Raw genomic sequence first — 26,403 nt, forward strand, 5'->3', positions numbered from 1 at the left:
GAGGGAGAGCGGGAGGGAAGAGAGACAGAAAGAGAGAGAAGAAAGGAGGAGAGAGAGGAAGAGATGAAGGAAGTGAAGAGAAGAGAATGAGAGAGGAAGAGACACAGACAGACACATGTACACAGAGAGAGAGACAGACAGACACATGGAGAGAGAGAGAGAGAGAGAGAGAGAGAGAGAGAGAGAGAGAGAGAGAGAGAGAGAGAGAGAGAGAGAGAGAGAGAGAGAGAGGAAGAGATGAAGGAAGTGAAGAGAAGAGAAAGAGAGGAGGGGAGACAGAGACAGACAGAGAGACAGAGAGACACATGTACACAGAGATAGAGAGACAGACAGACACATGGAGAGAGAGAGAGAGACAGAGAGAGAGAGAGGGAGAGGGAGAGAGAGAGAGAGACAGAGAGGCAGAGACAGAGAGAGAGACAGAGAGAGAGAGAGAGACAGAGAGACAGAGAGACACATGTACACACACAGAGAGAGAGAGACAGACAGACACATGTACAGAGAGAGAGAGAGAGGGGGGGGGGAGAGGGAGAGAGAGACAGAGAGAGAGAGACAGAAAGGCAGAGACAGAGAGAGAGACAGAGAGAGAGAGAGAGAGACAGAGAGACAGAGAGACACACACACAGAGAGACAGAGATGAGACAGAGAGAGAGATAGAGATAGAGAGACAGACAGACATATATACACACAGAGAGACAGAGATAGACAGAGAGACAGACAGACATATGTGCACACAGAGAGACAGAGACAGATACATACAGTCAGACACACATACAGAGACAGAGAGACAGAGAAATAGGGACTATGTAGCTGCCCATGACACAAAAGTTTTCCTTTACGCACTTTTGCTGTTAACGGTTTAAAAAGACAAGCCTTCGCTCCTTTCCACATTTTGACTTGTTCCTTACAAAGTTTTGACTTGTTTCTTACAAAAGGCCTTTTTACACTTTTAATAAATACTCTCGGATGCGCCAAGCCTGCAGTGAGTTAAGCTGACGCAGAGCAATAACAGCCCGATATCTCCCCGAAATGAGACGTAGGAAATTATTCTGAAGGATAGACCGAGACCCCGGCACTGCGGGATGTTCCCTGCGCCCGCCCTCGCTGGAGGACGGTTAGCAGAGAGTATGTCCGACGTCCGGACGGCCCCTGGGCCTCCCCTCATAAATACTCTCCTCTCAGCTAACGGAGTGGGCAGGAATTAGCAGAAGGGCACGGTTAGTGGTCAGGCCCGGGGAGGACAGTGGGACGGATGGCCGGGCCATCAGAAAACTCTGTGTCCCCGTGACGGCCGCCTCCCGTCCAGCCCTCATGGCTTCCTAGTCTAGTCTTGGAATTGCGGAGTCAAAAGTGATTAGAGGTGGCTTTAACCTGGACAAATTGCAGACAGAAAAGGCCTTTGGAGCAAAGAGGCCTACGGAGAATTCCCTGCTCCGTTCTGGGGGAGAATCGGCCTAAGCCAATTTATCTTCCTGACAGGAGAATTCTGGCGTTATCGGCCTTGGGAATTGTCTGCAGACATCGCTTCTGGTTGGAAGGGAGGCAGCCGGGAGAGGGGCTGGGAGCAGCCCGAGCTTATCAGAGCTGGGCTCAGATGGGGGGTTTCTGGGAAGCCGGCTGCCTCCTCCATGAGAACGGGCGAGACGGGGGCTCCACGGCTTGGGGGCTTAGGCTCAAGATCAAGCCAAAACACAGCAAGGAGGGGCCGGAGGAAGAACGGGGGACCAGGCCCCGGCTATTGGCGAGCACAGGGGCAGAGCTGCCACTCTCCCCTACCGATGGATCAGTCCACGTCCATTGTAAAAGCACGCACGCTTAGAGGGATGTTCCTGCTTGTACAGTCAGTCCGGCCTTTAACACAGTGCTGGGGACACAGGAAGAACCCACCAAATATCTTTCCATATCTTACGTCTCAGCGTCTCGGTGTATCTATCCCTGTGTCCTTCCAGCTCTCAAACTTTTGGTTCAAAGGACCACTTTACACTTAAAATTGTTTAGGAGCTACAAAGAACCTTTGCTTATTTTGCTATTTTACTGTATCAAAAATTAAAATGTCTTAATATTATTGATGAAGGCAGTTTTGGCTTTGAGGATCCCTTGAAAGGGTCTTTGGACCATACTTTGAGAACTGTCAATCTATTTGTTAATGCCATAACAGGGCCCTTTAATTTATTCATCTGGGTGCACGGCTCTGTCAGATCAGAATTCTGGTTGACCCAAATTTCAGATAAATGGCCACTGTAGACACAGAAAATGTCGCCTGTAGATGGGGTTAATATGCTTGGTTTGGGGAATCACTCTGGGGGCAAAGGGGCTTGGACTGGAAGGTTGGAGAGCCAGGCCTTAACTCAGCCAGTCCCAAATCACAGGAAAATAGGCTTGAAATTTTAGAGGTAGAAAGAATCTTGAAGTCCCAAACCCTCCAAAACCCAGTTTTTTTCCTCCTGGGGCCTTAGAGATTCAGTGACATCCTGGATCACACAGCTAATAATTGTCTGAGGAAGGATTCTAACTCTTGGCTTTAAGCGTAGAGCTCTATCTACTCTATCACCCCAGCCCAGGAGCCTTATCCTCTGATCTGAATAGTCACCAACATTATAATAATCAGCATTAACCTTGCTCCTAGAAAGGGCATGAGGAACTAGTGTCTGAGGTCTACGACCCCCTCACTCAACTGAAGATCCCCAGAAAATGTTGTAGGCCCCAGGAGAATGTAAGCTCTTGGAGGGCAGGGACTGGCTCAGCATCTCACCCAATAGCACCCAGCTGGTGCTCCACAAATACTCAATGGATTAAAATAGACATCTCAATGTGGAACAGCCCACCTAGCTGCACTATGACATCCTGTAAATCCGCACATGCTAGGAAGTGGGTTCCCTTTCCCTGGAGATTTGCAGGCAGTGGCTGGACCACTTGTTGGGGATGACAGACTCGCGTTACCCAGTTCTAGAAGGGCTTCAGTCAAGCTTCCTTTTCCTCCACGGAAATCCTCTCTCCAGTCTGTCTTGTTCATACCCTAACTCCTTTTCTTGCCTGGTCCTCTCCAGTCCCTGCTTTTCAGTACTGGAACCATAAAGAAATCAATCCTCCATTGGTACTAAAAAGGAAGAGCCAATCTATATCTCCTTTATTCTATATGTATCATACCTGTGGCTTTCCATACCAAAACATCCCTTTCTTAGCACTGAATCTTCTCTAAAAACTGAATCCCTCTATTAGGATATATACTTCTCAAGAGCAGGAACTGTTGTCACTAGAGTATTCCTAGAGTACAGACTAGCACCTCACATATAATAAGTACTTAATGTTTCCATCTTTCATTCCATTCATCCATCCATCATCCACTCATCATCCATCCATCCATCTATCCATCCATTCATCCATCCACCCATAATCCATCCATTCATCCTTCTATCCATCCATCCATATCCATCATTCCATCATCTATCCATCCATTCATCCATCTAATTATCCATCTATCCATCCATCCATCATCCACTCATCATCCATCCATCCATCTACCCATCCATCTTTCTATCCATCCGTCCATATCCATCATTCCATCTATCCATCCATTCATCCATCCAATTATCCATCTATCCATCCATCCATCATCCACCCATCTATCCATTCATTCATACATCCACCCATCATCCATCCATCTATCCATTCATTCATCCATCCACCCATCATCCATCCATTCATCCTTCTATCCATCCATCCATATCCATCATTCCATCATATCCATCTATCCATCCATCCATCATCCACCCATCATCCATCCATCCATCTTTCTATCCATCATCTATATCCATTATTCCATCATCTATCCATCTATTCATTTATCCACCCATCATCCATCCATCCGTCCATATCCATCATTCCATCATCTATCCATCCATTCATGCATCCAATTATCCATCCATCCATCCATTCATCCGTCATCTGTGATGTAGCTTGTTCGGATACAGGTGGACCAAGTAACCTCTAAAGTCTTTTCAGTCTGAGAGTCTAGCATGCTTCACATAAATTTCCTCTCCTCAGACCCCAAGGGTTTTTGATAGAATTATTAGCTCCAAAGTTTAGAGATAGAAAAGATTTTCAAGGTCATTCAGAAAAATGGCATCATACTCAAATAGCAACCCCGTCCATAAAACCATGCATAAAGCTCCCCAAGGGCCACCTGTTGACCTAGAAGACCTCCTATTAAGATGATCTATGTTTTATTGTATTTGTATTTATTTCATTAAATATTTTTCCAATTTCACCCTAATCTGGTTTGTGACCTGTGTGATTTAGATCATCGTACTTTCTATCTAATCACGGAAGTAAAAGGAGTGGGCCGATTTGATCCAGCAAGCTAAGACAAGAGTGATTTATCCGGGCTTATTTAATAGGAGCTCTGCTCTTATCCTTCAAGCACTCCCAGACATTTAAGGTGACTAGAACTCCCTTCTTCCACTCCCAAACTGGAAGAACTGAAATACAGCTCTGCAAATCTGTCCATAATTGAGGGACAAATTTAGTGCTTCTTCTATGGTTGAATATGCATATGAGAAAAATGGAGAGGTAAATAATTCATGCACCAGAAGGACACACACACATGGCGGGGGGAGATGTGCAGAACAGGAAGAGGCATTTCAGGGATGGCTTTCTCCCCCGCTGCGTTGCTCCTGTCCAGCAGGCCCCTGTGTGGACGCAAGAACCGCAGGCCCTCAGTTGTGGGATTTAGAAGCTCCTCGAGCTGCCTCACAAGGCTGACCAGTCCTTTGTCAATAAAATCCTGCCACGTCTGAAACCTAAAAGGGGCGCCCACTGTGTACGTAGCAATCCCCCTCTTCTGGCAAAAGAAACGGGCAGCTTTATTGCTTTTTCCAAAGAAGAGCAATTCATCACATTTTATAGTGTTTTATATTTCCTTTCCAATCATTTTTATCAGGGCGGCCTCAGAACAAATAACAGCTAATTCCATTCCCCAGATAAGGGAGGTTGTCATCATTGGGGCTGGCGAGATTATCTCAGAAATAAAAACGTTGCCGGGACAAATTTCAGACCGAGATCTCCGGGAACATCTTTAAGAGAGACACCAGACATTTTTAGATCATGGCGTATGAAGGATTTGGGCCATAAAGCATTCCCCCCAAAGGGGAAGGAGAACAAAAGTCACCCAAATTCCGATCTTTGGGGGAAGAGCTTGGCGCATCTCTCTTATTCTTGCATTTTCTTCTTCTTATCATTTGTTTTATGGTTCAATAAACATTCATACCAATCCTTACTTCACTAAGACTCAGTTTCTTCATCTGTAAAATGGGAAGCTGGACTCTGCCTCCGATGATTCTTCTCATGGCCCAGTTCAGGTGCCACCTTCTCCACGATTCTTCCACATTTTTCCCTTTATGCAGCTCTAAGGATTCTTTCTCTTCTTTATTTCCCCAGGGAACTCTGTCTATCCTTGGCCTCTATTCCAGAAAGATAATAGTTCCCACCTCTATATTCCTATAAAACGACAAACTGCTTTGTCCATAACAGAGCTTCAAAGCACACAGTGGGACAATGATTTTTTATTCCCATTCTACAGATGAGGAAACTGAGTCTCAGAGAGTTCAAAGCACCTACTATGTGTCAGGTATCATGCTAAGCAGATGATCACCAATCAGTATTTGTTGCAAACTGATATTTGTTAACCACCTACTTTGCGTTACTGTGCTAAACACGTGATGACGACGGATACTCATTGTTACAGGGAGAAAGAGAGACACAGAGACAGAGACAGAGACACAGAGAGAGAGAGACAGACAGACAGACAGACAGAGACAGAGAGATACAGAGGTAGAGAAAGATTCACAGAGAGACACAGAGAGACAGAGACAGAGAGATACAGAGATAGAGATTCACAGAAAGAGAGACACAGAGACAGAGAGATACAGAGATAGAGAGAGATTCACAGAAAGAGAGACACAGAGACAGAGGCAGAGACACAGAGACAGAGATAGAGACATAGAGACAGAGACAGAGAGAGAATTTCAAAAGAAATGCAAGAGGGCCTAGGACAGAGTGCTGGAACCTTATCAAAACTCTTTGAGCAAAGCCTGAATGGCCACTTCCTGGGCGTGCTATCATGGAAATTTAAAAAGAAGTAAAATAATTTAAAATTAAATTTTATTTTTCATTCAGCAAACATTTGTCTTCTCTTTCCTCTTACCTTATAACAAACATGCAGCCACAAACCCCAAACAATTTGGGGCATCTTTTCCAGGCTTTCAAAGGTCTGTGGAGGCTGATTCTAAGAACAGGCCTGAGGACGGGGGGATCCCTGCTGGACCCACCGGAGACAAGCCTTTGGTATCCTGGGGATCCATCAAGGTCCATGCCCCACCAGTGGCCGCCTCGGCCACTTTACCTAAGGCGAGCCCCGGGGCTCCGGTCAGGTATCGGCCTGTATGCCAGACGTTCCCCTGTTAGGGGCGAAGAGCATTTCTCCGACCCATGAATGTGGTCACCCCACCTGAAAAGGAAAGGGGGCGATCTCTCCTATCACCAGTAACAGGTTGGGTGGAGCCCCAGAGTGGGGAGACGGAAGCACTGACCCAGCCCGGGGGCACCCAGCAGTGGACACCACACGCATCCTGGGCCTGCTTTCTGGCCAGCACAGGAGCCATGACCCCCTTCTGGGCCCTTTCTCCAGATCCAGCACAAGCCCTCGAGGCTGCATGGGCTTCAGTCTCCTGGCTACCAGCTGTGGTCATTGTGTCCTTGAAAGCTGCACCGGGGAACAGCATTAGCCATGCAGAGGGAGTCTGCTGGCGGGGGTGGAGGCTCCATCACCAGCCTCTTTATCACCCTGTGCGAAGGCTGGCACTGCCAAGGCGCCCGTGTTCAGCATGCTGAGCAGCTCCTCCAGCTGCTGCTGTTGTCAGGGTCACAGTGATTGTGCCATCCTGAAGTCAGAGCTGCGGCTCGCTGGGCACTGTCTGTGCCCGTGACACTGGCCCTCTGGCCGTTCCCTCCACACCCTGCTGAGGCTCAGCGGCCCGGAGGCTCCTGGTCCCTGATAAACGGGGGCCCACGGCCCAGCCACCTCCCGAGCAACATGAAGGACACCTTCCAGTCTCCCAGCAGCAGTTCTCTGAGACCAAAGCTGCTGGGAAATCTTTGTGGAAATAAATTATGTGTTTGTCTCTGCCTCTGCTCGGCGGGCAGAGCCACAGAAATAGTCTGTTCACTCCCACCCCGGGCCTCAAAGGCCTTCTGCTGCTCTCATCTCTCACTGGCCTTCACAGTGAGCCTTAAATGCTCAGTACCATCTCATCCACATCACCATCACTATCAGCGAGCATTTATTGGGCGCCCATTGTGTGCCAGGTAAGAGGCCAACGTGCATTTATTGGGCGCCCATTGTGTGCCAGGTAAGAGGCCAACGTGCATTTATTGGGCGCCCATTGTGTGCCAGGTAACAGGCTAAATGCTGAGACGCCAGGAAAGGCAAGGATGTGGGCCATGCTCTCAAGGAGCTCACATCTTAGTGGGAGACAAAGCATGGAAACAACCATAAAGTATACATAATATGTGTATACATATATATATATATGATCTGTACAGACACTTGTACGTATATATGTGTAAATGCGACTTGGTGATCCAAGAAGGAAGGTGTTCTCAGTGGCATTCAGTGGTGGCAGAGGGGGCTGGAAATGCCCCCTCTTGAAGAAGGAAAGAGACAGAGGGTAATGAAAAGGTGTGGAATCAAACTGCTGGAAAAACTGGAAAGAAGTCTGGCAGGAACTAGGTATAAACATTCGGCTCCCAGCATGCACTCTGAGCGGATGCGTGATACAACAGAGGCTTTCCTTTAATCAGGGTAGAGAGGCAAGTGAGAAGCTACCTTCCACACATCTGGATACGGGAATAAGTCCTGACCAAATAACAGACAGAAAGGATCAAAGACGGTAAAAGGGATTCTTGATTTCTTCAAATTTTGTGACATTTTTGCTCAGACAAAATTAGAAGGGAGGCAGGTAACGGGGAAAACATCTTTGCAGCAAGGGTTTCTGACGTATGAAGAATGGGTTCACAATTAAGGCACCTTGTAGGCACTTAATAAAACTGCTTGACTGACTCATTCCCTTTCTACCAAACTAGTTTTTATTTCCTTTCTATTCATTTCATGTTGTCAATCCGTGTACTAATTTCTTCGGAATAGACTGTAAGTTTTATTTGGGGCAGGGACTGATTTTCATTTGTCTTTATGTTTACAGTGATGGCATTTGACCAGTGCTTAATAAATGTGAGAAGAATCGAGTAAAAAAAGCTGGCTTTGATGACAGCCATTGTCACCGACAGCACATCGCCAAGGGGACGTGTACCACCCGTCCACTCATTCTGCTGGCCAGGGAGCACACGGCTACTTTAGCCTCCTAATTTTTAATATAAAAACCAATTCATGCCATTCATTCATACAGACAAGCTTGAAATTGGTACTTGTTATATGCAAAGGATTATGGGAAAGAGAGGTGGCTCAGGTAATTTCTGCTTTTCGAGCATTTATAATCATGTCAGGGAGAACACAAATCACCCAAATGAAGGCAAAGTGGGATAAAATTAAACCATTAGGAGGGAAGGGTGTCCAGCTCTGATGAGGGATGACTAGTGGCAGAGGATACAAATCTCGGACTACGTGCAGGAGAAGAGAGATTGGACTAATTCTACTTTTATCAGGTGCATTTGTAATTACACAACATTCTCAAAGGCTCTGAATTGCAGAGAAGGCACTGAGCTGCATTGATGAAGGGGGTTTTCTCACCTGGGACATTCCCTCTAGGAGAACTTCCTTATAGTCATAGGCCCTGTTGTTTCCCGAGAGAATGCGAGCTCCCAGAAGGCAGCAGGCACATGATAAACACTGATTGGTTGAGTTCTTGGTGCTGGAAGATGCAGGATGAGGAACAATAAATGAAACTTGCTGTTAGAATGGTTTAGGTATGATTTAATAGTCATAAACGTTTTTAAGTGTCTACTATGTGCCAGACACCGTGCTAAGTGCTGGGGATAAAAAGAAGGAAAATAGAGACAATACTTGTCCTCAAGGAGCTTACAAGCAGATGGAGGAAGTCAAAAGAAAGCTAAAATATAGGGGGATTGAGAAGAGGCTCCCCCTCCGAGCCTCCAGTCAGAGAGAGAAGTGCCTGAGGGAGCTGAGTTTGTGTAGTCGGTCACCATGGCGATGGGATTCAGGAGATGAGATTAACCTGGGAGAGGGATAATGCTCAACCAATAGGAGCAGCTGATGGGGAGTGAATGGGAAAATTCTAATAATTAGAGCTACTAAAAAGCAGATGGAGAAACCTTGGGAGGTTTAGTCCTCTCCCTTCTTGCCCTCCTTTGGCCCGAACAAAGGCTTGTCAGTGTGTTGTACTGGGAATCTTGTTCAGTTTGGACTAAATGGCCGGCAGGTCCCTTCCGGCTTCAGGTCTATGGGATTTCAGGGGAAGGAACGAGACATTTACCAGCATGGGGAGTCACGGAAGCCTTCACCCTGTGGAGTCTTTCCAACCTAGCCATCTTTGGCAAATGACCCCTTCCAGCTCTCTGACTGAGGAGGCAGCTCCCTTCCCAGCTGGGCTCCAGACGCTCACATCACGGGGCCCCCAGTCCCTCAGTGACAGGGTTATGAAGGGGTTAAGAACTTGTGGTTTAAAGCCATGGGGGTCCACAATGAGTTATAGAGACTGCTGGGAAGAAATTGCTTCTTGTGCCCAATTGGGGCAGGACCCCCTTGGATTCAAGGCTGGCGCATCCTTGGCAAAGTGTAGAAAGAGAAGGCATGGAGGCTTGGGTACTCGGCTCAGGCCCAGAGAAGGAACTGAGAGCAAAGGTGGGATATGATGAAAAGGCCCAGGATGGGGGCCAGGTGACCGCAGCAGGGGGAGAGAGAGGTAAGGAATGACTGAGTCACTGCCCACGAGGACGGCCACATCCTCCCAGTGCTGCACACTCCCTTCTCCCTCAGTGCTGTTTTTCTTCTTCCTGTTTTCTCCCTCTGCTAGGAGCTGGGAAGCCTGGGGGACCTCACGTCCAGGCAAGGGATCTGCACCCAGGGCAGGACCAGGGCCAGCCTAGGCCCATTATCTTTTCTCGTGCCCATAGCTATAACTCTCTATCTCTGTCTGTCTCTGTCTCTGTCTCCTCTCTCTGTCTCTGTCTCTGTCTCTGTCTCTCTCTCTCTTTATATATATATATATATATATATAAATATATATATATATATATATATATATATATATATTTATATATATATATATATATATGTATGTATGTATAAAACTATAGCTATTTTTCCATATATTTGTCAGTCCAACTAAACCACTTTGATATCCAGCTATCAATTTAGAGCAGAGCTTTTGAATCTTCTTTTTAAGATCCCACATACATTATACTGTCTGGTAAAAACTAGAAACTCCTCAGAATCCTGCTTTAAATATGTATATCATTATATATACCAAGTTCACAGACCCTGGGTTAAGAACTTTGGGTTATATCCCAGGATTGCTCCGTGATGCAGCTCATCTTCACGTCCATCCAGATGTCTCACCAGATGTGGGGCAGCCAGGTGGTACGGTGGATAGAGCATTGAACAGAGTCAGGAAGACCTGAGATGGAATGTAGCCTCAGACACTTCCTAGCTGGGTGACCCTGGGCATATCACTTATTTTTACCTCAGTTTCCTCATCCGTAAAACGATCTGGGGAAGGAAACAGCAGCCGCTCCTTGCTCCCCAAGGCCACCCTGCCCCTCGTGGTCTTCCCTCCAGCCTGTGTGCTTTCTGAGAGGCTCCTGCCATTCTTGGTGGGGAGAAGCGTCCCTCTTCCCTTGGCTGACAGCGGGCCCTGCCCACCGCTTGTCTCCGCTTTGATTTCTCACAGTTGCTAAGAGCCAAGACCCTTCGCACTGCAGCAAAGGAACTTAGTATTCCAACTCAGCCCGAATGACAGATTACGTGCTCTGCTCTGCAGGGAACAATATCTCATTATGTTGGGAGGAAATTAGGACAAACTTGGTATTGATGTCCCTTTTCTAAAGTGTTTACAAGAAGCCCTCCTGCCACTTCATTTTTCTCCTATGATAATGTCTGGATTGAGCCAATTAAATTACTTTCACTAGATAATTAAATTGATCCTAAGCGAGTGGTGCTTTGATGTTAGCAGAGTCTCTCTCTCTTTTTTAAAATGAGGGGTAAAAACAGGGACCGGACTTGTGACTTCATTAGCAGGGAAACTCTCTGCTGGGGATCTCCCTCTTCCATTGAAGGTTCGCATCTTCTCTTTTTAAAACCTTTTTTCTTGCCTTTCCAAACAGGTTTCAACTGTAGTTACAATCTATTGAGCGCAGAAGTAAATGATTTCAAGAAGTTTTTCTCAGAAATCCTCAATTTTGTATCCAAGTAGGTCCTACCAGATCTAGCATAAGCATCGTGGCTAATAATGGGCCCTGGAGATGACCCTGGGTTCTTGGAAGCTGGAAAACCCCAATGGGCAAGAGAAACATTACTATGGTCTTCATGACAGATGGTGTTTGCTTTATGGCACCCAGCCTGGAGAAACCAATAACTAGATTATTGGCGACTTGGCAATTGATTCTTCGATCAATGGCTTCCCACAAAACAAAGAAAAACACACCATGGTCCTCAGTTCCACAGGTCCTTCTTCTGCGTCTGAGGTGACGGTGGAAAGATAGAAACAGGAGCACCGGGAATTAAGAACTGGTTTTTAGATCGTCCACAAACCTTAGCGATCTACATAATAAGACCTTGTCCAATGGGGCAGCTGAGTCCTTTCAGTCATGACATTCTTTCAAAAATGAGAACCAGAAGTTACTCATAAATGAAAGGACAGCCAGGGCTTCTCTCTGGTGAGGTGAAGAAAGAACCTGGCAATATTAATTTCAACATATGTTCAAAGACAGGAAATGTCATGAAAATTTAAACTTAGTCATCTTGCCTTGAAGTGCTCATGATAATCAAAAGCAGAAAGAACAATAATGACATGATACCTCCAGGTCATGAAAGTGCAATTTCATTCTCTGCATGTCCACATTAATGGAGAGGAAGTTCTCACTATGGCTTGCCCGAACTTATCTGAAGGACTGTTTTCCATGTCCATAAGAAGGACATATATAATATCTATAGAAGGTGACTAGGATAGTGGAGGACCTTGAGTTTGTGTCATTCAGGGATCACTCAAGGACTAGAGATGTTTAGTCTTTTTTAATTTTTTTCCTGAAGCTGGGGTTAAGTGACTTGCCCAGGGTCATACAGCTAGGAAGTGTTAAGTGTCTGAGACCAGATTTGAACTCGGGTCCTCCTGAATTCAAGGCTGGTGCTCTCTCCACTGCGCCACCTAGCTGCCCTGATGTTTAGTGTGAAGAAGGCAAGAAGTACTCGAAGGACTATCACATCAAGGAGGGATGACACATGCTCTGCTTGGCCCTGGAGGGCAAAATTGGGAGCCACTAAAAGAAATTGCAAAGTAGTAAATTTGTCTTTAAGCAAAAGGAAAACTTCCTTTCCCATGTAGTCATGGACTCTCCAGTCTTTCCCCTCATTGAATGTATTCAAGCAGAGGCTGGATGATAGCTTGAGAAGTACAATGTAGAAATGATTTTTGTTTAGATTTAGACGGACAAGATGGTCCATCTCCTTTTTCTGCTCTTCTGAGTCATGATTCCATGACAGAAAGATAATTATGGCTTATGTGTAAATATTGACAATGGATGAGGAGGGAAGGACATTCTACATTCAGTAAGACCTTTCAGATGAATAAAAAATACTTTAATATCCAGTGACTTTTAATACATAATATAGGAAGACATTAGAGTAGACATTGAAAAAAATGCTGGGAAAAATGAGTTAAGGTTAAATAAGAAAGAGTACAAAGGCTTACAGATCATACAGAAATCTTATGCATATATATGTGTATACATATATATATATATATGTGTGTGTGTGTGTGTGTGTGTGTGATAGACTTTCTTAAAGAAAAGAGTCAGAGGGAGCTGGATATAGTAAGTATCAAATAGCATCAGAATAAAATTTAATTGGTTACATCTTGATTGCTGATGTGTGAATCATTTCTGAATTATCTTTCTCTGTACCATGAGACTGCTGATTTGTTAGAGCAAAGTCAATAATCAAGACCAAATTTAAAGAAAGGAAAAGGATGAGGAAACAATATAGGATACAATTAAAATGACTTCAATCTGACCTATTCAAACACTGAAAAAATGGGGATATAAGAACAAGTATTGACACAGGCTAACTAACAGTCAAGCAAATGCCACAACAAAGAGACCAAAAGATCCTAGAAACCACCTCTTTTAGAAAACACCTGTTTTTCTTGCAGAATGAACAATGGCAATATTATTTTGGAATATAAAATTGTTTGTAAAATCTTATGGAAAAGGATGATAGCCAGAAGCAACAGAGGAAGAAACAATTACATAAAAAGCTTGGCAAGAGATTTAATTAAGCCAGCTCATCCAATGAGTCTTTAAGGATCAAACTATAAAGGGTACAAGAAATGGATGGGAAATGGATTAATTCTGTCAACATTTCCACAAGGAGCTATTTGCCAAATCAATAATATTGGAATTACCAAGTTTGGATCCTATTACCCTTGTTTCTGATATGCTGATGAAAGAAGTATAAATGGCACTAAAGCAAATGGAGAAGAGAAGGACAATTGGAGAGGACCAAGTCCCCACAGCAGGAATTGATGTGTGAGTCAACAGTATTGAGGGAACTGAAGGATCAGTTTTCATGATCTAAGAATAGGGAGGATATGGAAAATATGGAAAAAATAACAGAATTTATTGTGTGAAAAATTATTATTTTCATCAAGAGAAGCCAATTACTACCAATTCATCTTTACAAAATATTTAGCAGAATGGACTAATAATACACATACACTCACACACACACACACACACACGTATGTGTGTGTGTGTGTGAGTGTATGTTACGTGTGTGTGTGTGAGTGTGTGTGTATATTTGTTTCCTTGATCAAAATATGAGGAAAAAATACAAGCTTTCACATGCACACCAAAAAAACAATTCATCACAAACATCTTTATAGAAAAAATATCCACTAAAAATGCTGGGAATACATGGTACTTGTTTACTGACTATCAAAAAAAGAAACATTTAATTTGGTAGGAGTGACACAGTACCTTCAGAATGGTATTCACCTTTGTGAATTTGTCCATTTGAATTTGCAAAAGACATAGTCCTTTTAAGTCTGGGTTTCCCTACATATAAAATGAGGAGCTTGGACTTTTAAGGTCTCTGCTAGGTATAAACCTATGATCCTATCAATGATGAGTTTAAAAATGAACAAGATTAATAAATAAGCCAACTCTGAGGGACCTTAGAAGGCCACGTCTTCCAGCTATTTGCTCTCGTAAGAAACCATGTAGCATGCTGCAACTGTCCTGGGAGACCTGTTTAAAGTCTCGCTTCTGGGACATCCTGGGTTTGGGATTCTGAGTGAGCCACTCACCTCTCAGTGATCCAGGCAACCCTTTAAGTTCAAATTACATTCAAATGTGCATGGACATAGGGGTTCTTTGGAAAACAGTCAAACAGTAAGGCATTTAAAGAGAGGGAAACTGAAAGCCAGAGGAATGAAATGGTTTACTTATGGTCACAATTAATCAACAATTGAACATGGAATTACTGTACTCCAAGCACTATGCTTGGGGGTGCTAAGGATACTAAGCTATTAAGAGCTTACACTCTTGGACAATGAATTAGGGTTAGGCTGGGCCCAGGACTCAATAATTCTATTGCACAACTCATGTGCAACTTTCTTTTTTTTTTGGTTTGTTTTTTTGCCTCCTATTTTCAGAATTTTTTAAAACTATTTTGTTTTATTAATTTTTATAATTATAACATTTTCTTTGACAGTACATATGCATAGGTAATTTTTTTTAACAACATTATCCCTTGTACTCCCTTCTGTTCCGAGTTTTTCCCCTCCTTCCCTCCACCCCCTCCCCTAGATGGCAGGCATTCCCATACATATTAAATATCTTATAGTATATCCTAGGTACAATATATATGTGCAGAATCGAATTTTATTGTTGTTGTTGTTGCAAAGGAACATGTGCAACTTTCAAAAGCAACTCTGACACTTTTAAGGGCACCGAAAAGCTAGATCGAGGAAAGAAAGGTTTGTGATAGATGTTTTCAGAAGGCAGAGGAAAGTTGAGGTTGGCCGTTCATTCCAAAGCAGAGGGGCAACTGGTGCCCTGGTTTTAATTCCTATAGTGTCTCTATGATACCGTTCTTCCTGATCATCAGCTGTGCATTATTCAACTTCAGGGGGCAATTATGAGCATAAGAAATTAGGAAAGGCCAAGGGCATTAGAACTGCACTGTCAGCTCCTTAGGAACAAGAATAAGACTCTTTCATTTTTGCATCTCCAGCACAACAAAGTAAAATATTTTGCTGCGGAACTTTAAGAAATCTTTAATATTTCAACTAAAATTTTTCAATATTTAATATTTCAATTTTGCTAGTATCAGAAGTATCCAAAAGGTACAAAGAGGACAAAATCATCTTTTTTTTGTATTGGTAGAAGTAAGCATCACCATAAAGACTTCTTCCATAGATGTGAAAAATCATACAAGATGGAGATGCCAAATGAACCCACAAAAATCAATAGAATGTTTATTAACCACAGCAAAATCTAATGAGTAATAATAGAAAGAGAGACCTCATTCCAAATGATTATTGCATTCATGCTACAAAATATTTGGGACTCCATCTATAAAGCACATTTCATATTTGTTTGGATTCAATTCAAAGCGCTTCTTAAAGAAATAAAGAACAACTTAAATGGCTGATGGACTATTTGGTGTTCATGGATGGAGTATGTCACTACAATAAAAATGGCAATACAATAAAAGTTAATTTAAATATTTAATGCTATTCCAATCATATATCCAATGTGATACTTTACAGAACTAGAAAGAATAATAACAAAACTCATTTAGAGGAGCAAAATCCCTAGACTACCAAGGGAAATCATGGAAAAAAGGAAGGAATGAAGGGGAAATAGCACTTTTAGGTCTCAGACTGGATTATAATGCAACAGTCAAATAAGTCATTTGGTACTGGTTGAAAATAGGAGAATAGATCGATGGAAATGTTTAGACAAGGGAGAATCAGCAATATTGGAACTTAATAACTTGGTATTACATAAATGAAAAAAAAGAATGAATTACCCAGGAAAAAATAATTCTCTATTTGATAACTGTTGGGCAAGCTGAAAAGCAGAAATAAGGTTTAGATGAACATTTTATACTCCGGCCTACAATAAATTAAGAATTGATACATGACCTGAATAATAAACATCCGCATAAAAATTACCATAAAAATTAGAAGAGAGGCAAATCACATCGCTTTTGCAGCAACGGGCAGGAGCCGAAATCTTAACCAAACAAGAATTAGACCCAATTGCAAAAGATAAAAGAGACAGTTTGATTACATGAAATTGAAAAGCTTTTGCAAAACACAATTGTGTGTCTAGCATAAGAAAGAAAATAATCAAATGGGAAAACTGTGTGTGATGAGAATTTCTCATCTGAGATATAGAAACCACTAACAGGAATGCACTAGACCAAAAGCCATTTTCCAATAGACAATCGGTCAAGCAATTAGAACAAAAAGTTCTTAAAAAAGAAATGGCAGAGTACTAACCATCTGAAAGAATGATCCACATCATTAATAGCAAGAGAAGTGCAAATTTCAGTCGTTCTAAAGTTTCTCCTCAGATCCGACAAACTGGCGAAGATGATGAGAAATGAGAATAGTCAAGATTGGGTGGATTGTGAAGGAAAATATTTTTCTTGTTGAGAAATCTGAACAATGTAAAACCAAGATATGTTAGCGTTAAAGGAAAAATCCCATAAGATTTCTAGAAAGATACAATTTGACGATCCTTTGATTGATGATTAGTGATATCATGTATGGTGTGAAGCCCTCAGAGTGCTAGCCACCAACAGTGCAAATCTGAATGAAAAATGGATTCCTACTAGATGGTGAGGTCCTACAGACGGTCCTGTCTGCAAATGACAGAGTGGTGAGTGCATCGCCCCTAACCCCGTCTCCCTCCTCCCTGGGCTGACCCTCCAACATCACCCTTCTACAAGCTCTGAAGGCTTGGGACATGTTCTCTCCCAGTGATGGGCATTACTCCCATGAGCCCATGATCTCATCCCTCTCAGAACATATGCTTGGCAACAAGCGGACCTTCAGTCTTTTCTTGAAGACATTCAGAGAGGCACAAGAGATAGAGACAAAGTCAGAGAGGGAGAGAGAGAGAGACGGAGAGACCCACAGAGAGAGACAGACAGAAAGATAGAGACTGAGACAGAGAGACAGAGACACACACACACAGACAGAAAGAGAGAGAGAGAAAGGGGGAGAGAGAGACAGATAGAAAAGAGAGAGACAGAAACATAGAGAATAACAGAAAGGAGAGAAATAAAGAGAAAAAGAGATATACATGTGAGCATATATAGGTATACATACATATATATATATATAATAATGTATACATATACATGTATAGAGAGATGGACAGAGAAAAGAGAGGAGAGAGAGAGCGAGAGTGAGAGAGAGCGAGAGACAGAGACAGAGACAGAGAGAGAAAGAGAGAGAGAGAAAGAGAGAGACAGAGAGAGAGAGAGAGAGACAGAGACAGAGAGAGAGAGAGAGAAAGAGAGAGAGAGACAGAGACAGAGAGAGAGAACATAAACAAGACCTTTTCAGGCAGACCATTCCACTCTGAGATAGCTCTCATTTTTAAGAAGTTGTTCTTGATGGCAATTCCAAAAAACTTTGGATGGAAAACTGCATCAAGAGAGAAAACTACAGAAACTGAATGTGGATCAGCGTACACTATTTTTATCCTTTTTTTCCTTTTTTTTTCTTTTCTTTCTTTCTTTCTTTCTTTCTTTCTTTCTTTCTTTCTTTCTTTCTTTCTTTCTTTCTTTCTTTCTTTCTTTCTTTCTTTCTTCCTTCCTTCCTTCCTTCCTTCCTTCCTTCCTTCCTTCCTTCCTTCCTTCCTTCCTTCCTTCCTTCCTTCCTTCCTTCCTTCCTTCCTTCCTTCCTTCCTTCCTTCCTTCCTTCCTTCCTTCCTTCCTTCCTTCCTTCCTTCCTTCCTTCCTTCCTTCCTTCCTTCCTTCCTTCCTTCCTTCCTTCCTTCCTTCCTTCCAGACCGTTGGCTTTTCTGCTGCCAGTGGCAGAGCCATTCGCATATTTCTGGCTCATAAAATGGAACCCACTTAGGTCTCCTGCTCAAGGAAGCTCATTAATGGACAGGTCCAACAGTGATTAAATCCCACACTTCTCCCTGGAGATTACTTTTGCCCAAAAGTAATTTCCAAGACAGGTTTTAAATGTTAACTATCCAAAGATATAAAACCCATGGTTGCACTCACTCACTTGCTTAGAGAGAATGATAATGCTCTCTTCAATAGGCGGCCGGCCCTCCCAGCCTGCTCTGGGAGGTGACATGTGAGACCCTGCCACTCTGACCCTGGGTCTATGAGTAACCCGTCAATAATTATTGTTGGGGAAATTGTCACGGTGAGCTTTGTACTCGAAAGGATTTCAAAATTTGTGAAGGAAAAGGAGTGGGACTTTTAAAATGATAGCATTGAAGAGTTATTTGTAAAGAAAGGAAAGAGAAAAAGGAAAAAGAAGAGAAGGAAGAAAGAGAAAACAGAAAAAGAAATAAAGGGAAGAAAGAAAGAAAATGCTTTCTTGAAAATTCAAAACAAATGGAACCGTCAGACAACCCCACTTTGTGCGTCCTGTGACAAAGAATTTGGTGATATTTGTTGAGGAGATTGGAAACCACAGAACACTAAAGTGATCTAGCTTTGTTCATGCACTCCTGGGGCAGGATTTGGTGGCCCAGTCCACGAAGTCCATCAATTAGTTAATCAACAAACACTGATTAAATGGCTCCTGTGAGCCAGGGACTGGGCCAGGTTCTGGGCGTGCCCATGCAAAAAATGAAAGCATCCCTCCTCTCAAGAAGCTCGCCCAGACCCAGGAATGGCTGGCCATATTTAAACACCCATTTACGCAGAGTTGAGTTTGAAGCCCAACCCTTAGCACCTAAGTGGGGCTCAGTGGCACCATTATAAGCCAGTAGTCACCAAAACTCTGATATTGGCTAAAAAAGAAGAAAGCTAGACTATTCGATCTTTCTGAAACTCAAGTTCCTCATCTGCAAAATGAGAATAGTTCCTCCTCATGGGGTGTCCATGAAGGTAAAGTGCAGAGCAAACTTTCAAGATGGAGCATAATGGCTTGTTATAATTATTAATATTCATATTCTTATCATCTACGACTAGGACTTTAAGGAATACTTCACAATGTTAGCTCATTTTATCCTCAAAACAGCTGAGAGGAAGAGCTGCTGTCATCCCTTTCTTATAGCTCCTGAGACTTGTAAAAGTGAAGTTACTCGAGCAGGGTCACACAACTAGCAAGTGTGTCTGAGCATGAATTTGAACTTGGGTCTTCCTTCCTTCCAGTTCCAGCCTAGCAGCCCGGAACCACCATCATTATCACTAATATTAGTAGTAATAATAATCCCAACAAAGGCACTGCTCAGGGGCCAAGGCATGGCGTGAGGAGACTTGGGTCCTAGGCTTAGCTTCCCTTTGGACCATTTCTTTTGAGTAAAGAACAGGTAATGGGATCCTGGCTTTGGAGCTGAAAAGTTCCTTAGAGGGTATTGGACGATGTGGGGTCTCCCTCGGGGCTGGTCATGGCTGCTGATTAGGAAGGGATCTTGGACCTGCTCAGTTTCTGAGTGGGCTGGTTTGCTCCTGTGGCCCCTTGGTCTCAGAGCCTCACCATAAGTTGCTAGGATTAATGCAGGTTCCCAATCACCTTAACCCCCATTGTGGCTCAAAATTCTCCAATTCACCTGATCTATAAGTCTCAGTCCTTCCTCCTCCCCCAGTAGCAGAGCCAATAGACATGTGACACCACATGGAGCCCTCATTCCCCTCTTTGATCAGACCAGTGACCATTTCTTCATAGTTTCACATCCTGACCCCCAGCTATGGGTATCCCCACAAGATCTGTCCTGGGCCCTCTTCCCCCTCAAATCTTTGCCTCTTGGGAATCCATCTCATCAGCTCACATGGGTTCAATGATCTCTATCAAGCTGGCTTTCTCTTCAACTGAGTCTTGTCTGCTGGACAGCTCCACTGGGATGGAAGCTTCAAAGACTTGCTATCTTCCCTTCTAAGCCTACTCCTTCCCCCCCAGTTTTGCTGTTTGTTGAGGGCTCAGCATTCTCCCAGTCATCCAGGTTGACACCTTGAGAGCCATCCTTGATCTTCAGTCTCCCCTCCCTCTTGATCTCATTATTTGGCAAGTCTGGCCGTGTAGCCACAACTTACACCCAAACTGCAGCCACAACATCTGTCCTATTGGCCGGCTTCTCTCTATTCACCCTAACTCATTCCCTTCCATCTGAATGACTGAAGGAGCGTAGTCCCTTGGTTTCCCTGCTTTCAATTGTGTTTTTTTTTTCCTGAAAAATTTTCCTGAAGCATAGCATTCCTCTCAAAAAATTTAAGCAATCTCTTATAAGCAATATGCTCCATGATCTTCCAACTTTCTTGTAATATTTCTCTTTATGTCTACATCATGTATCCATTTTGACCTTATCTTGCTAAGATATTGGTATATATATCCAGTTTCTGTCATATTGCTGTCCAGTTTTCCCAATAATGTTTACTGAATAATGAATTTTTAACCCCAGGTCTTAAGTCTTTACACTTGTCAAATACAAGATTCTTACATTTATTTGTTGCTGTAAATTGTATGTTCACTCTCTTCTATTGATCGACTTTTCAAGTACCAGAGAGTTTTGATAATTGCTATCTTATAACAGTTTGAGATCTGATACTGCTAAATCTCCTTCCTTTATATGTTTTTGTTATTTCTTTTGTTATTCTTGACTTTTTTGTTCTTTCAAATACATTTTGTTATTATTATTTTTTAATTTGGTAAAATAATTTTTGGATAATTTAATCAGGATGGCATTGAATATATAAATTAGTTTAGGTAAAATTGTCATTTTTATTATATTGGCCTGCCTATTCATAAACAATGAATATTTCTTCACTTATCTAAGTATGGTTTTATTTGTATGCAAGGTTTTTTAAAATAATAATTTTGTTTACATAGTTACTGAGTTTGTTTTGGCAGGTATATGCCTAGGTATTTTATAATATCTAGAAATATTTTAAATGGGGTATCTGCAGGGTTTTTTTTGATGATATATAGGAATGCTGATGATTTATGTGGATTTACTTTATATCCTCCTACCTTACTAAAATTAGTGGTTTTGACTAACTTATTAGTAGAAGCTTAGGGATTTTCCAAGTATATCATTATATCATCTGCAAAAGAGATAGCTTTATTACCTCATTCTCTATTCAGGTTTTTTCTATTTCTTTTTCTTCTCTTATTGCTAGGATTTCCAATGTAATATTAAGCCTATTACTTCTAAGATTTATGGATAAGAAAACAATTTATGAATAAATAAGAGAGAGAACTGTTAGGTATAAAATAGATAATCTCGATCGTATTAAATCAAAAAGGTTTTGTACAAACAAAACAAATATATCCAAGATTTTAAGGAAAACAGAAAATAAGGGGAAATAATAGATGGCTTATCAGATAAAGGTCACACATCTAAAATAAAGAACTTTGTCAAACATATAAGAAAGAATGAGTCCTTCCCCAATTGATAAATGATCAAAAGATAAATAGTCCAATGAAGAAATCACAACAAACTATAGTTGTATGAAAATATGCTCTAAATCCCTCTTGATAAGAAAAATACAAATTAAAACAACTTTGAGATATCATTTTATACCTACCAGGTTGGCTAAAATAATTGATGAGAAAAGCAACAAATGTTGGAGAGGACATGGAAAAATTGAGACACCAACTCACTGTTGATGGAATTCTGAACTGCTCTAAGCATTTTGGAGCCTGATCTGGAATTATGTCCAAAAGGATTATTCAACCACACACATACCCTTTAACCCAGCAGATCCATTAGGTCTATTTCAAAAGATGATTAAATAAAAAAGAAAAAGAACATATGCATTCTAAGATGTTTAGAGCAACTCTATGGTGGCAAAGAACTGAAAATTATCAGGATGGGAATGGCTGAGCAAGTTGTGGTATATGATCGAAGGAAGACCATTGTGCTATAAGAAATGGTGAGCTTCAAAGTCCTATTCTTTTTGTACAGCAAAACAACTGTTTGGACAAGTATACATATATTGTACTTAATTTATACTTTAACATATTTAACATGTATGATCAACCTGCCATCTAGGGGGGGATAGGAGGGGAAAATTAGAACAAAAGGTTCGGCAATTGTCATTGTTGAAAAATTACCTATGCACATATCTGGTAAATAAAAACTATAATTAAATAATTTAAAAAATGATGAGCTTAATGATATTAGAGAAACATAAAATAACAAAGAGTGAAATGAATAGAACTAAGAGAATATTGTATAAAGTAATAGCAATATTGTTTGAAGAATGACTTTGAGAATTGCATGTAATTAAACTATATCAGATCACTTGCTGTCTTGGGGAAAAGGGAGGTAAGGGAGGGAGGGAGAAAAATTTGGAATATAAAGTTTTATAAAAAATAAATGTTGAAACCTATCTTAACATGTATTTGGAAAAATAAAATTCTATTGAAAATTAAAAACAATCCCAGCATCAGAAGTGACTTTGATGTTGGTGATCTAATTTCCTCCCTCCCAAAATAACTTTGAGTAAATAAGTCATTTGGACTATTATAAGTATCCAAATGAACTGTAAAAGACATATGAAGAAAGATGCTAGCTGCATATAAGAAAGAACTGAAAATTATATGTATATATGTGTGTATATACATGTATATACATACATACACACAACTATTTGTGTCTAATGATAGCCATCTCTAGGGTGAGGAGAGGGAAGGGGAAAAAGAAAAAAAGAAAATTACATGATAATTTCTTTATATATTTCAAAGGAATAGCAAGTTGTACATAAAAGATTTGCAGTTTCATATACAATCATATTTTGTATTGTACCATGTTATGGAAATACTTGTTTTATTCCATGAATTAAAAACAAATAATGTGAAAAATAATCTCTGGAATAAAATCCAAAGTCCTCAGTCTTTTAATGAAATCCTTCCATTATCTCTTTCCAACCAACTTTTCCTTTATTCCCCTTCTTGAATTTTCCAGCCCCCCCAACCTCTTCCTTGCTGTACCCTGGCCTTCCATTTCCCACCTGCCTTTGTATAGCTCTTCCTCGTAACAAGGACGCCCTTCCCCCTCTATTCTACTGGTTAGAAATCCCTCCTTTGGGACCTCTTCCACAACACTTTGATCTTCTTACTTATTGGTGCTCTCTCTCCCCCCTCGAATTCGCCTTTTTCTGACTATGTGTTATAGTAGAATGGAAGTTTCTTGGAAACAAAACTAGACTTCCATTCTTCTCCTGGCATTCCTGGCACCTCGCAGAGTGCCGGGCACAGAGTGGGTAGTTAATAAATGTCTGTGGACTTGACTTGACCGAGTCCCTTCCCGATGAGGGGAAATGGGTCCTTGGACGATGATATATCTGTTCAGAGCTCATACTTGACATCTTCATTTGTGCATAGGTAGGAAGGAGTGAGAACAACGGCTGGAGGATTACACATGGCAGACGTGGGAAGAAGCGGCATCTGAGAGGGGCCATCCAACCCAGTTCTGGGAAATCGAGGCTCTGAGAGACACTTGCCCAATGTGGCACAGTCCTGGCAGACCTGAGGGGGAGCGGGGGCCCTGCTGTCAATGCCAGTAACCGCTTTCCTTCCCCTCCTGGTCTGGGAGGCAGGATGTGCCAGCGCTAGCTCTCCACTGGCTGGGCCCATGAGAGCCCAGGCTCCCACCCCTCGACTGAGAGGGCAGCCCGTGATCGGAGCCGTGCCGGGCGCTTTCCTGTGGAAGCAGAATCCTGCGCCCTCTCCTCTCACAAGGAGAGAGGAGGCAAAGCGGGACCACAGGAGTATGGGGGAGGAACAGCTGGCACGGGAGCGGGCAGGGTGGCCTGCCCTTCATGTCTCTTTGAACTTCTGTGATTAATTCAGCCACCTCCTTGTGAACTTCCCAAAGAGGCAAAGTTAAACTGCTGCCCTTAGAGCACGAAGGAAGGAATAGTAAATGAGCAACTAAGTAAAAACGATGCAGAAAAGTGTGAGCTCAGCAAGGGGAAAAGTGCTGAGAATGAACTCACGCCACCGGCGGGGTTGGGAATTCTCAGGCAGTTTGATGACTTTTATCCACGTCTTCCCAATACAAGACCCTAAGCTTCCCCAGAAGCCAGCACCTTTTTCTCCAGGATGGCCTTAGAGGGATCAACCAATTCACAGTTGTTAAGTGCCTACTATGTGCCAGGCCCTGTGCCTAAAGAAAGGCAAAGGACCTTCCCTTCCCTTGAGGACCCACTGGCAGATCACAGCCGTGAGGCAAAGGTAGAAGAGCAGAAGGCGACCTTCCCCCGGAGGGTGATGGGAGGCCCATGGGGGCCCCACCAAACCAGTGAGGAAGGTTTGAAAACTTAAAATCAAATAAAAGGCATCTTCCTTAAACGTTCATGGCTCATTGCATTGGGACTCCCTCCTGACCTCTGACAGAAGTAGGGACCCCCCCCCCAGTGTCCAGCTCTGCCACCTGAGGCCAAACAGAGCCGAGCTGAGCCTTCAGACACACAGCAGCCTGTCAACCACTCGGAAAAAGGTCCAGGCTCTGAACACAGTCTTCCCTTCTCCTGGTCACTGCCTGGCTGCCCATCCCCCCAGTCAGCATAATCTCAAGGGCTCCCCCCCGTGCTAGCTTGCCTCTGGAAGCCCCCCAGCTTACCGGCCTCCTTCCTGACCGAGGCGCCCAGAACTGGATGAGGCTGAGGTAGTGATCCTCCTCCCTGGGATGCCCTCTCCCCCAGCCTGAGAAGGTGTAAGGATGTCCTGGACCCAGTGAAGGACAGAGCCCCCCATGTCAGGTAGAATTCAGGCAAAAGCTAAAGGAGTCTCTCTTGTGGATGAAAGTAAAGGATTCTTGTAGTGGGTGGGAAGCCTGGTTGGACGGTCTCCAAGTTCCCTTCCATCTTTATGATTCTATGATTCGGTTACAGATCAAATCTAAAACATATGTTTGAATTAGGTTATAATCTCAGCTTTCTAAATAACAACAAGAACAAGTGTGCCATTCTTCTCCGAGAAGAAACATTTCAGTTTGCACGACCCTCCCAGAGGATAATAGCAATAATGGTGATGATCGGGGCAGCGGAGTGGCGCAGTGGGTAGAGCACCAGCCCTGAAGTCAGAAGGACCCGAGTTCAAATATGATCTCAGACACTTAACACTTCCTGGCTGTGTGACCCTGGGCAAGTCACTTAACTCCAGCCTCAGGAAAAAATAATAACAGTAATGATCAAATGTCAACTAACATTTCTATAGAATTTCTGTAGAATTTAGTACATACCAGGCACAGGCCCTATGCTGACTTTTTACACTAATTATCTCACTGGACCCTCACAACAACCTTGTGAGATAGATGCCATTATTATCCCCATTTTACCGCTGGAGAAACTGAGGCAAACTGAGCTTAAGTCCAGTTAGTCTGTGTCTGAAGCTGGATTTGAACTCATTTACTTGACCCAAGGCCAAGTGCTCTGTGCACCTCAAGCTGCCTAGATTATTTTAATATTTTACTTGAGGAAAAAAAAGTTAGTTTTCCAAGTTTCCATGGTCTGAAAAAATCAAAACAACCTTCTGCACGAATGTTTCACAGGAGAAATCCCGCATCGGGAAGCTGGGAAGCCGGGGCAGAAAGCGGCATTGCGTTTACTCACCCCGTGGACGGGTTCATGATGCAGCCTCCTTTATCGGTCATCGCCTGACAGTGACAGCCTCGCTCCAGGGTATCGTGATTCATCCCCAGGTTGTGACCGAGCTCGTGGGCCAGGGTGACGGCTGCGCCGAGAGGACTGTCGGAGTGATCCTCAAAGAGAGAAGAAAGACAGAGCTGACTCCTATTGGTCACGCCGAACCTCCATGAACTCTTGGCCAAAGCACGTGATCTTTTAGGGCGCTTCCATTGCTTTTTAGTCAGAAGACTCTTCCTTTCACGTATGGAGACAATAGTCACACATTCTCTTCTTGTTTCCCCTCCCTACTAACAATGTCTGACCTGTAAAGGCTTCCCATGTTCCCGTGTTAGGGCGGACTGGACTCTTCCCTTGTGTCT

General features: G+C 42.9%; 1 protein-coding gene across 2 annotated transcripts in view; it reads right to left on the bottom strand.

The window, feature by feature from the left end:
* ADAM12 (ADAM metallopeptidase domain 12) overlaps window positions 1–26,403 on the bottom strand; it is a 326,616-nt gene that overhangs the window by 54,949 nt on the left and 245,264 nt on the right. For both annotated transcript variants that reach the window (XM_074297152.1, XM_074297153.1), the window contains exon 11: window positions 26,009–26,157. In XM_074297152.1, the coding sequence (XP_074153253.1) occupies window positions 26,009–26,157 (149 nt within the window). The remainder of the gene's footprint in view (window positions 1–26,008; window positions 26,158–26,403) is intronic.

Source organism: Sminthopsis crassicaudata, chromosome 2 (genome assembly GCF_048593235.1).
Source record: "Sminthopsis crassicaudata isolate SCR6 chromosome 2, ASM4859323v1, whole genome shotgun sequence".
NCBI lineage: Eukaryota > Metazoa > Chordata > Mammalia > Dasyuromorphia > Dasyuridae > Sminthopsis > Sminthopsis crassicaudata.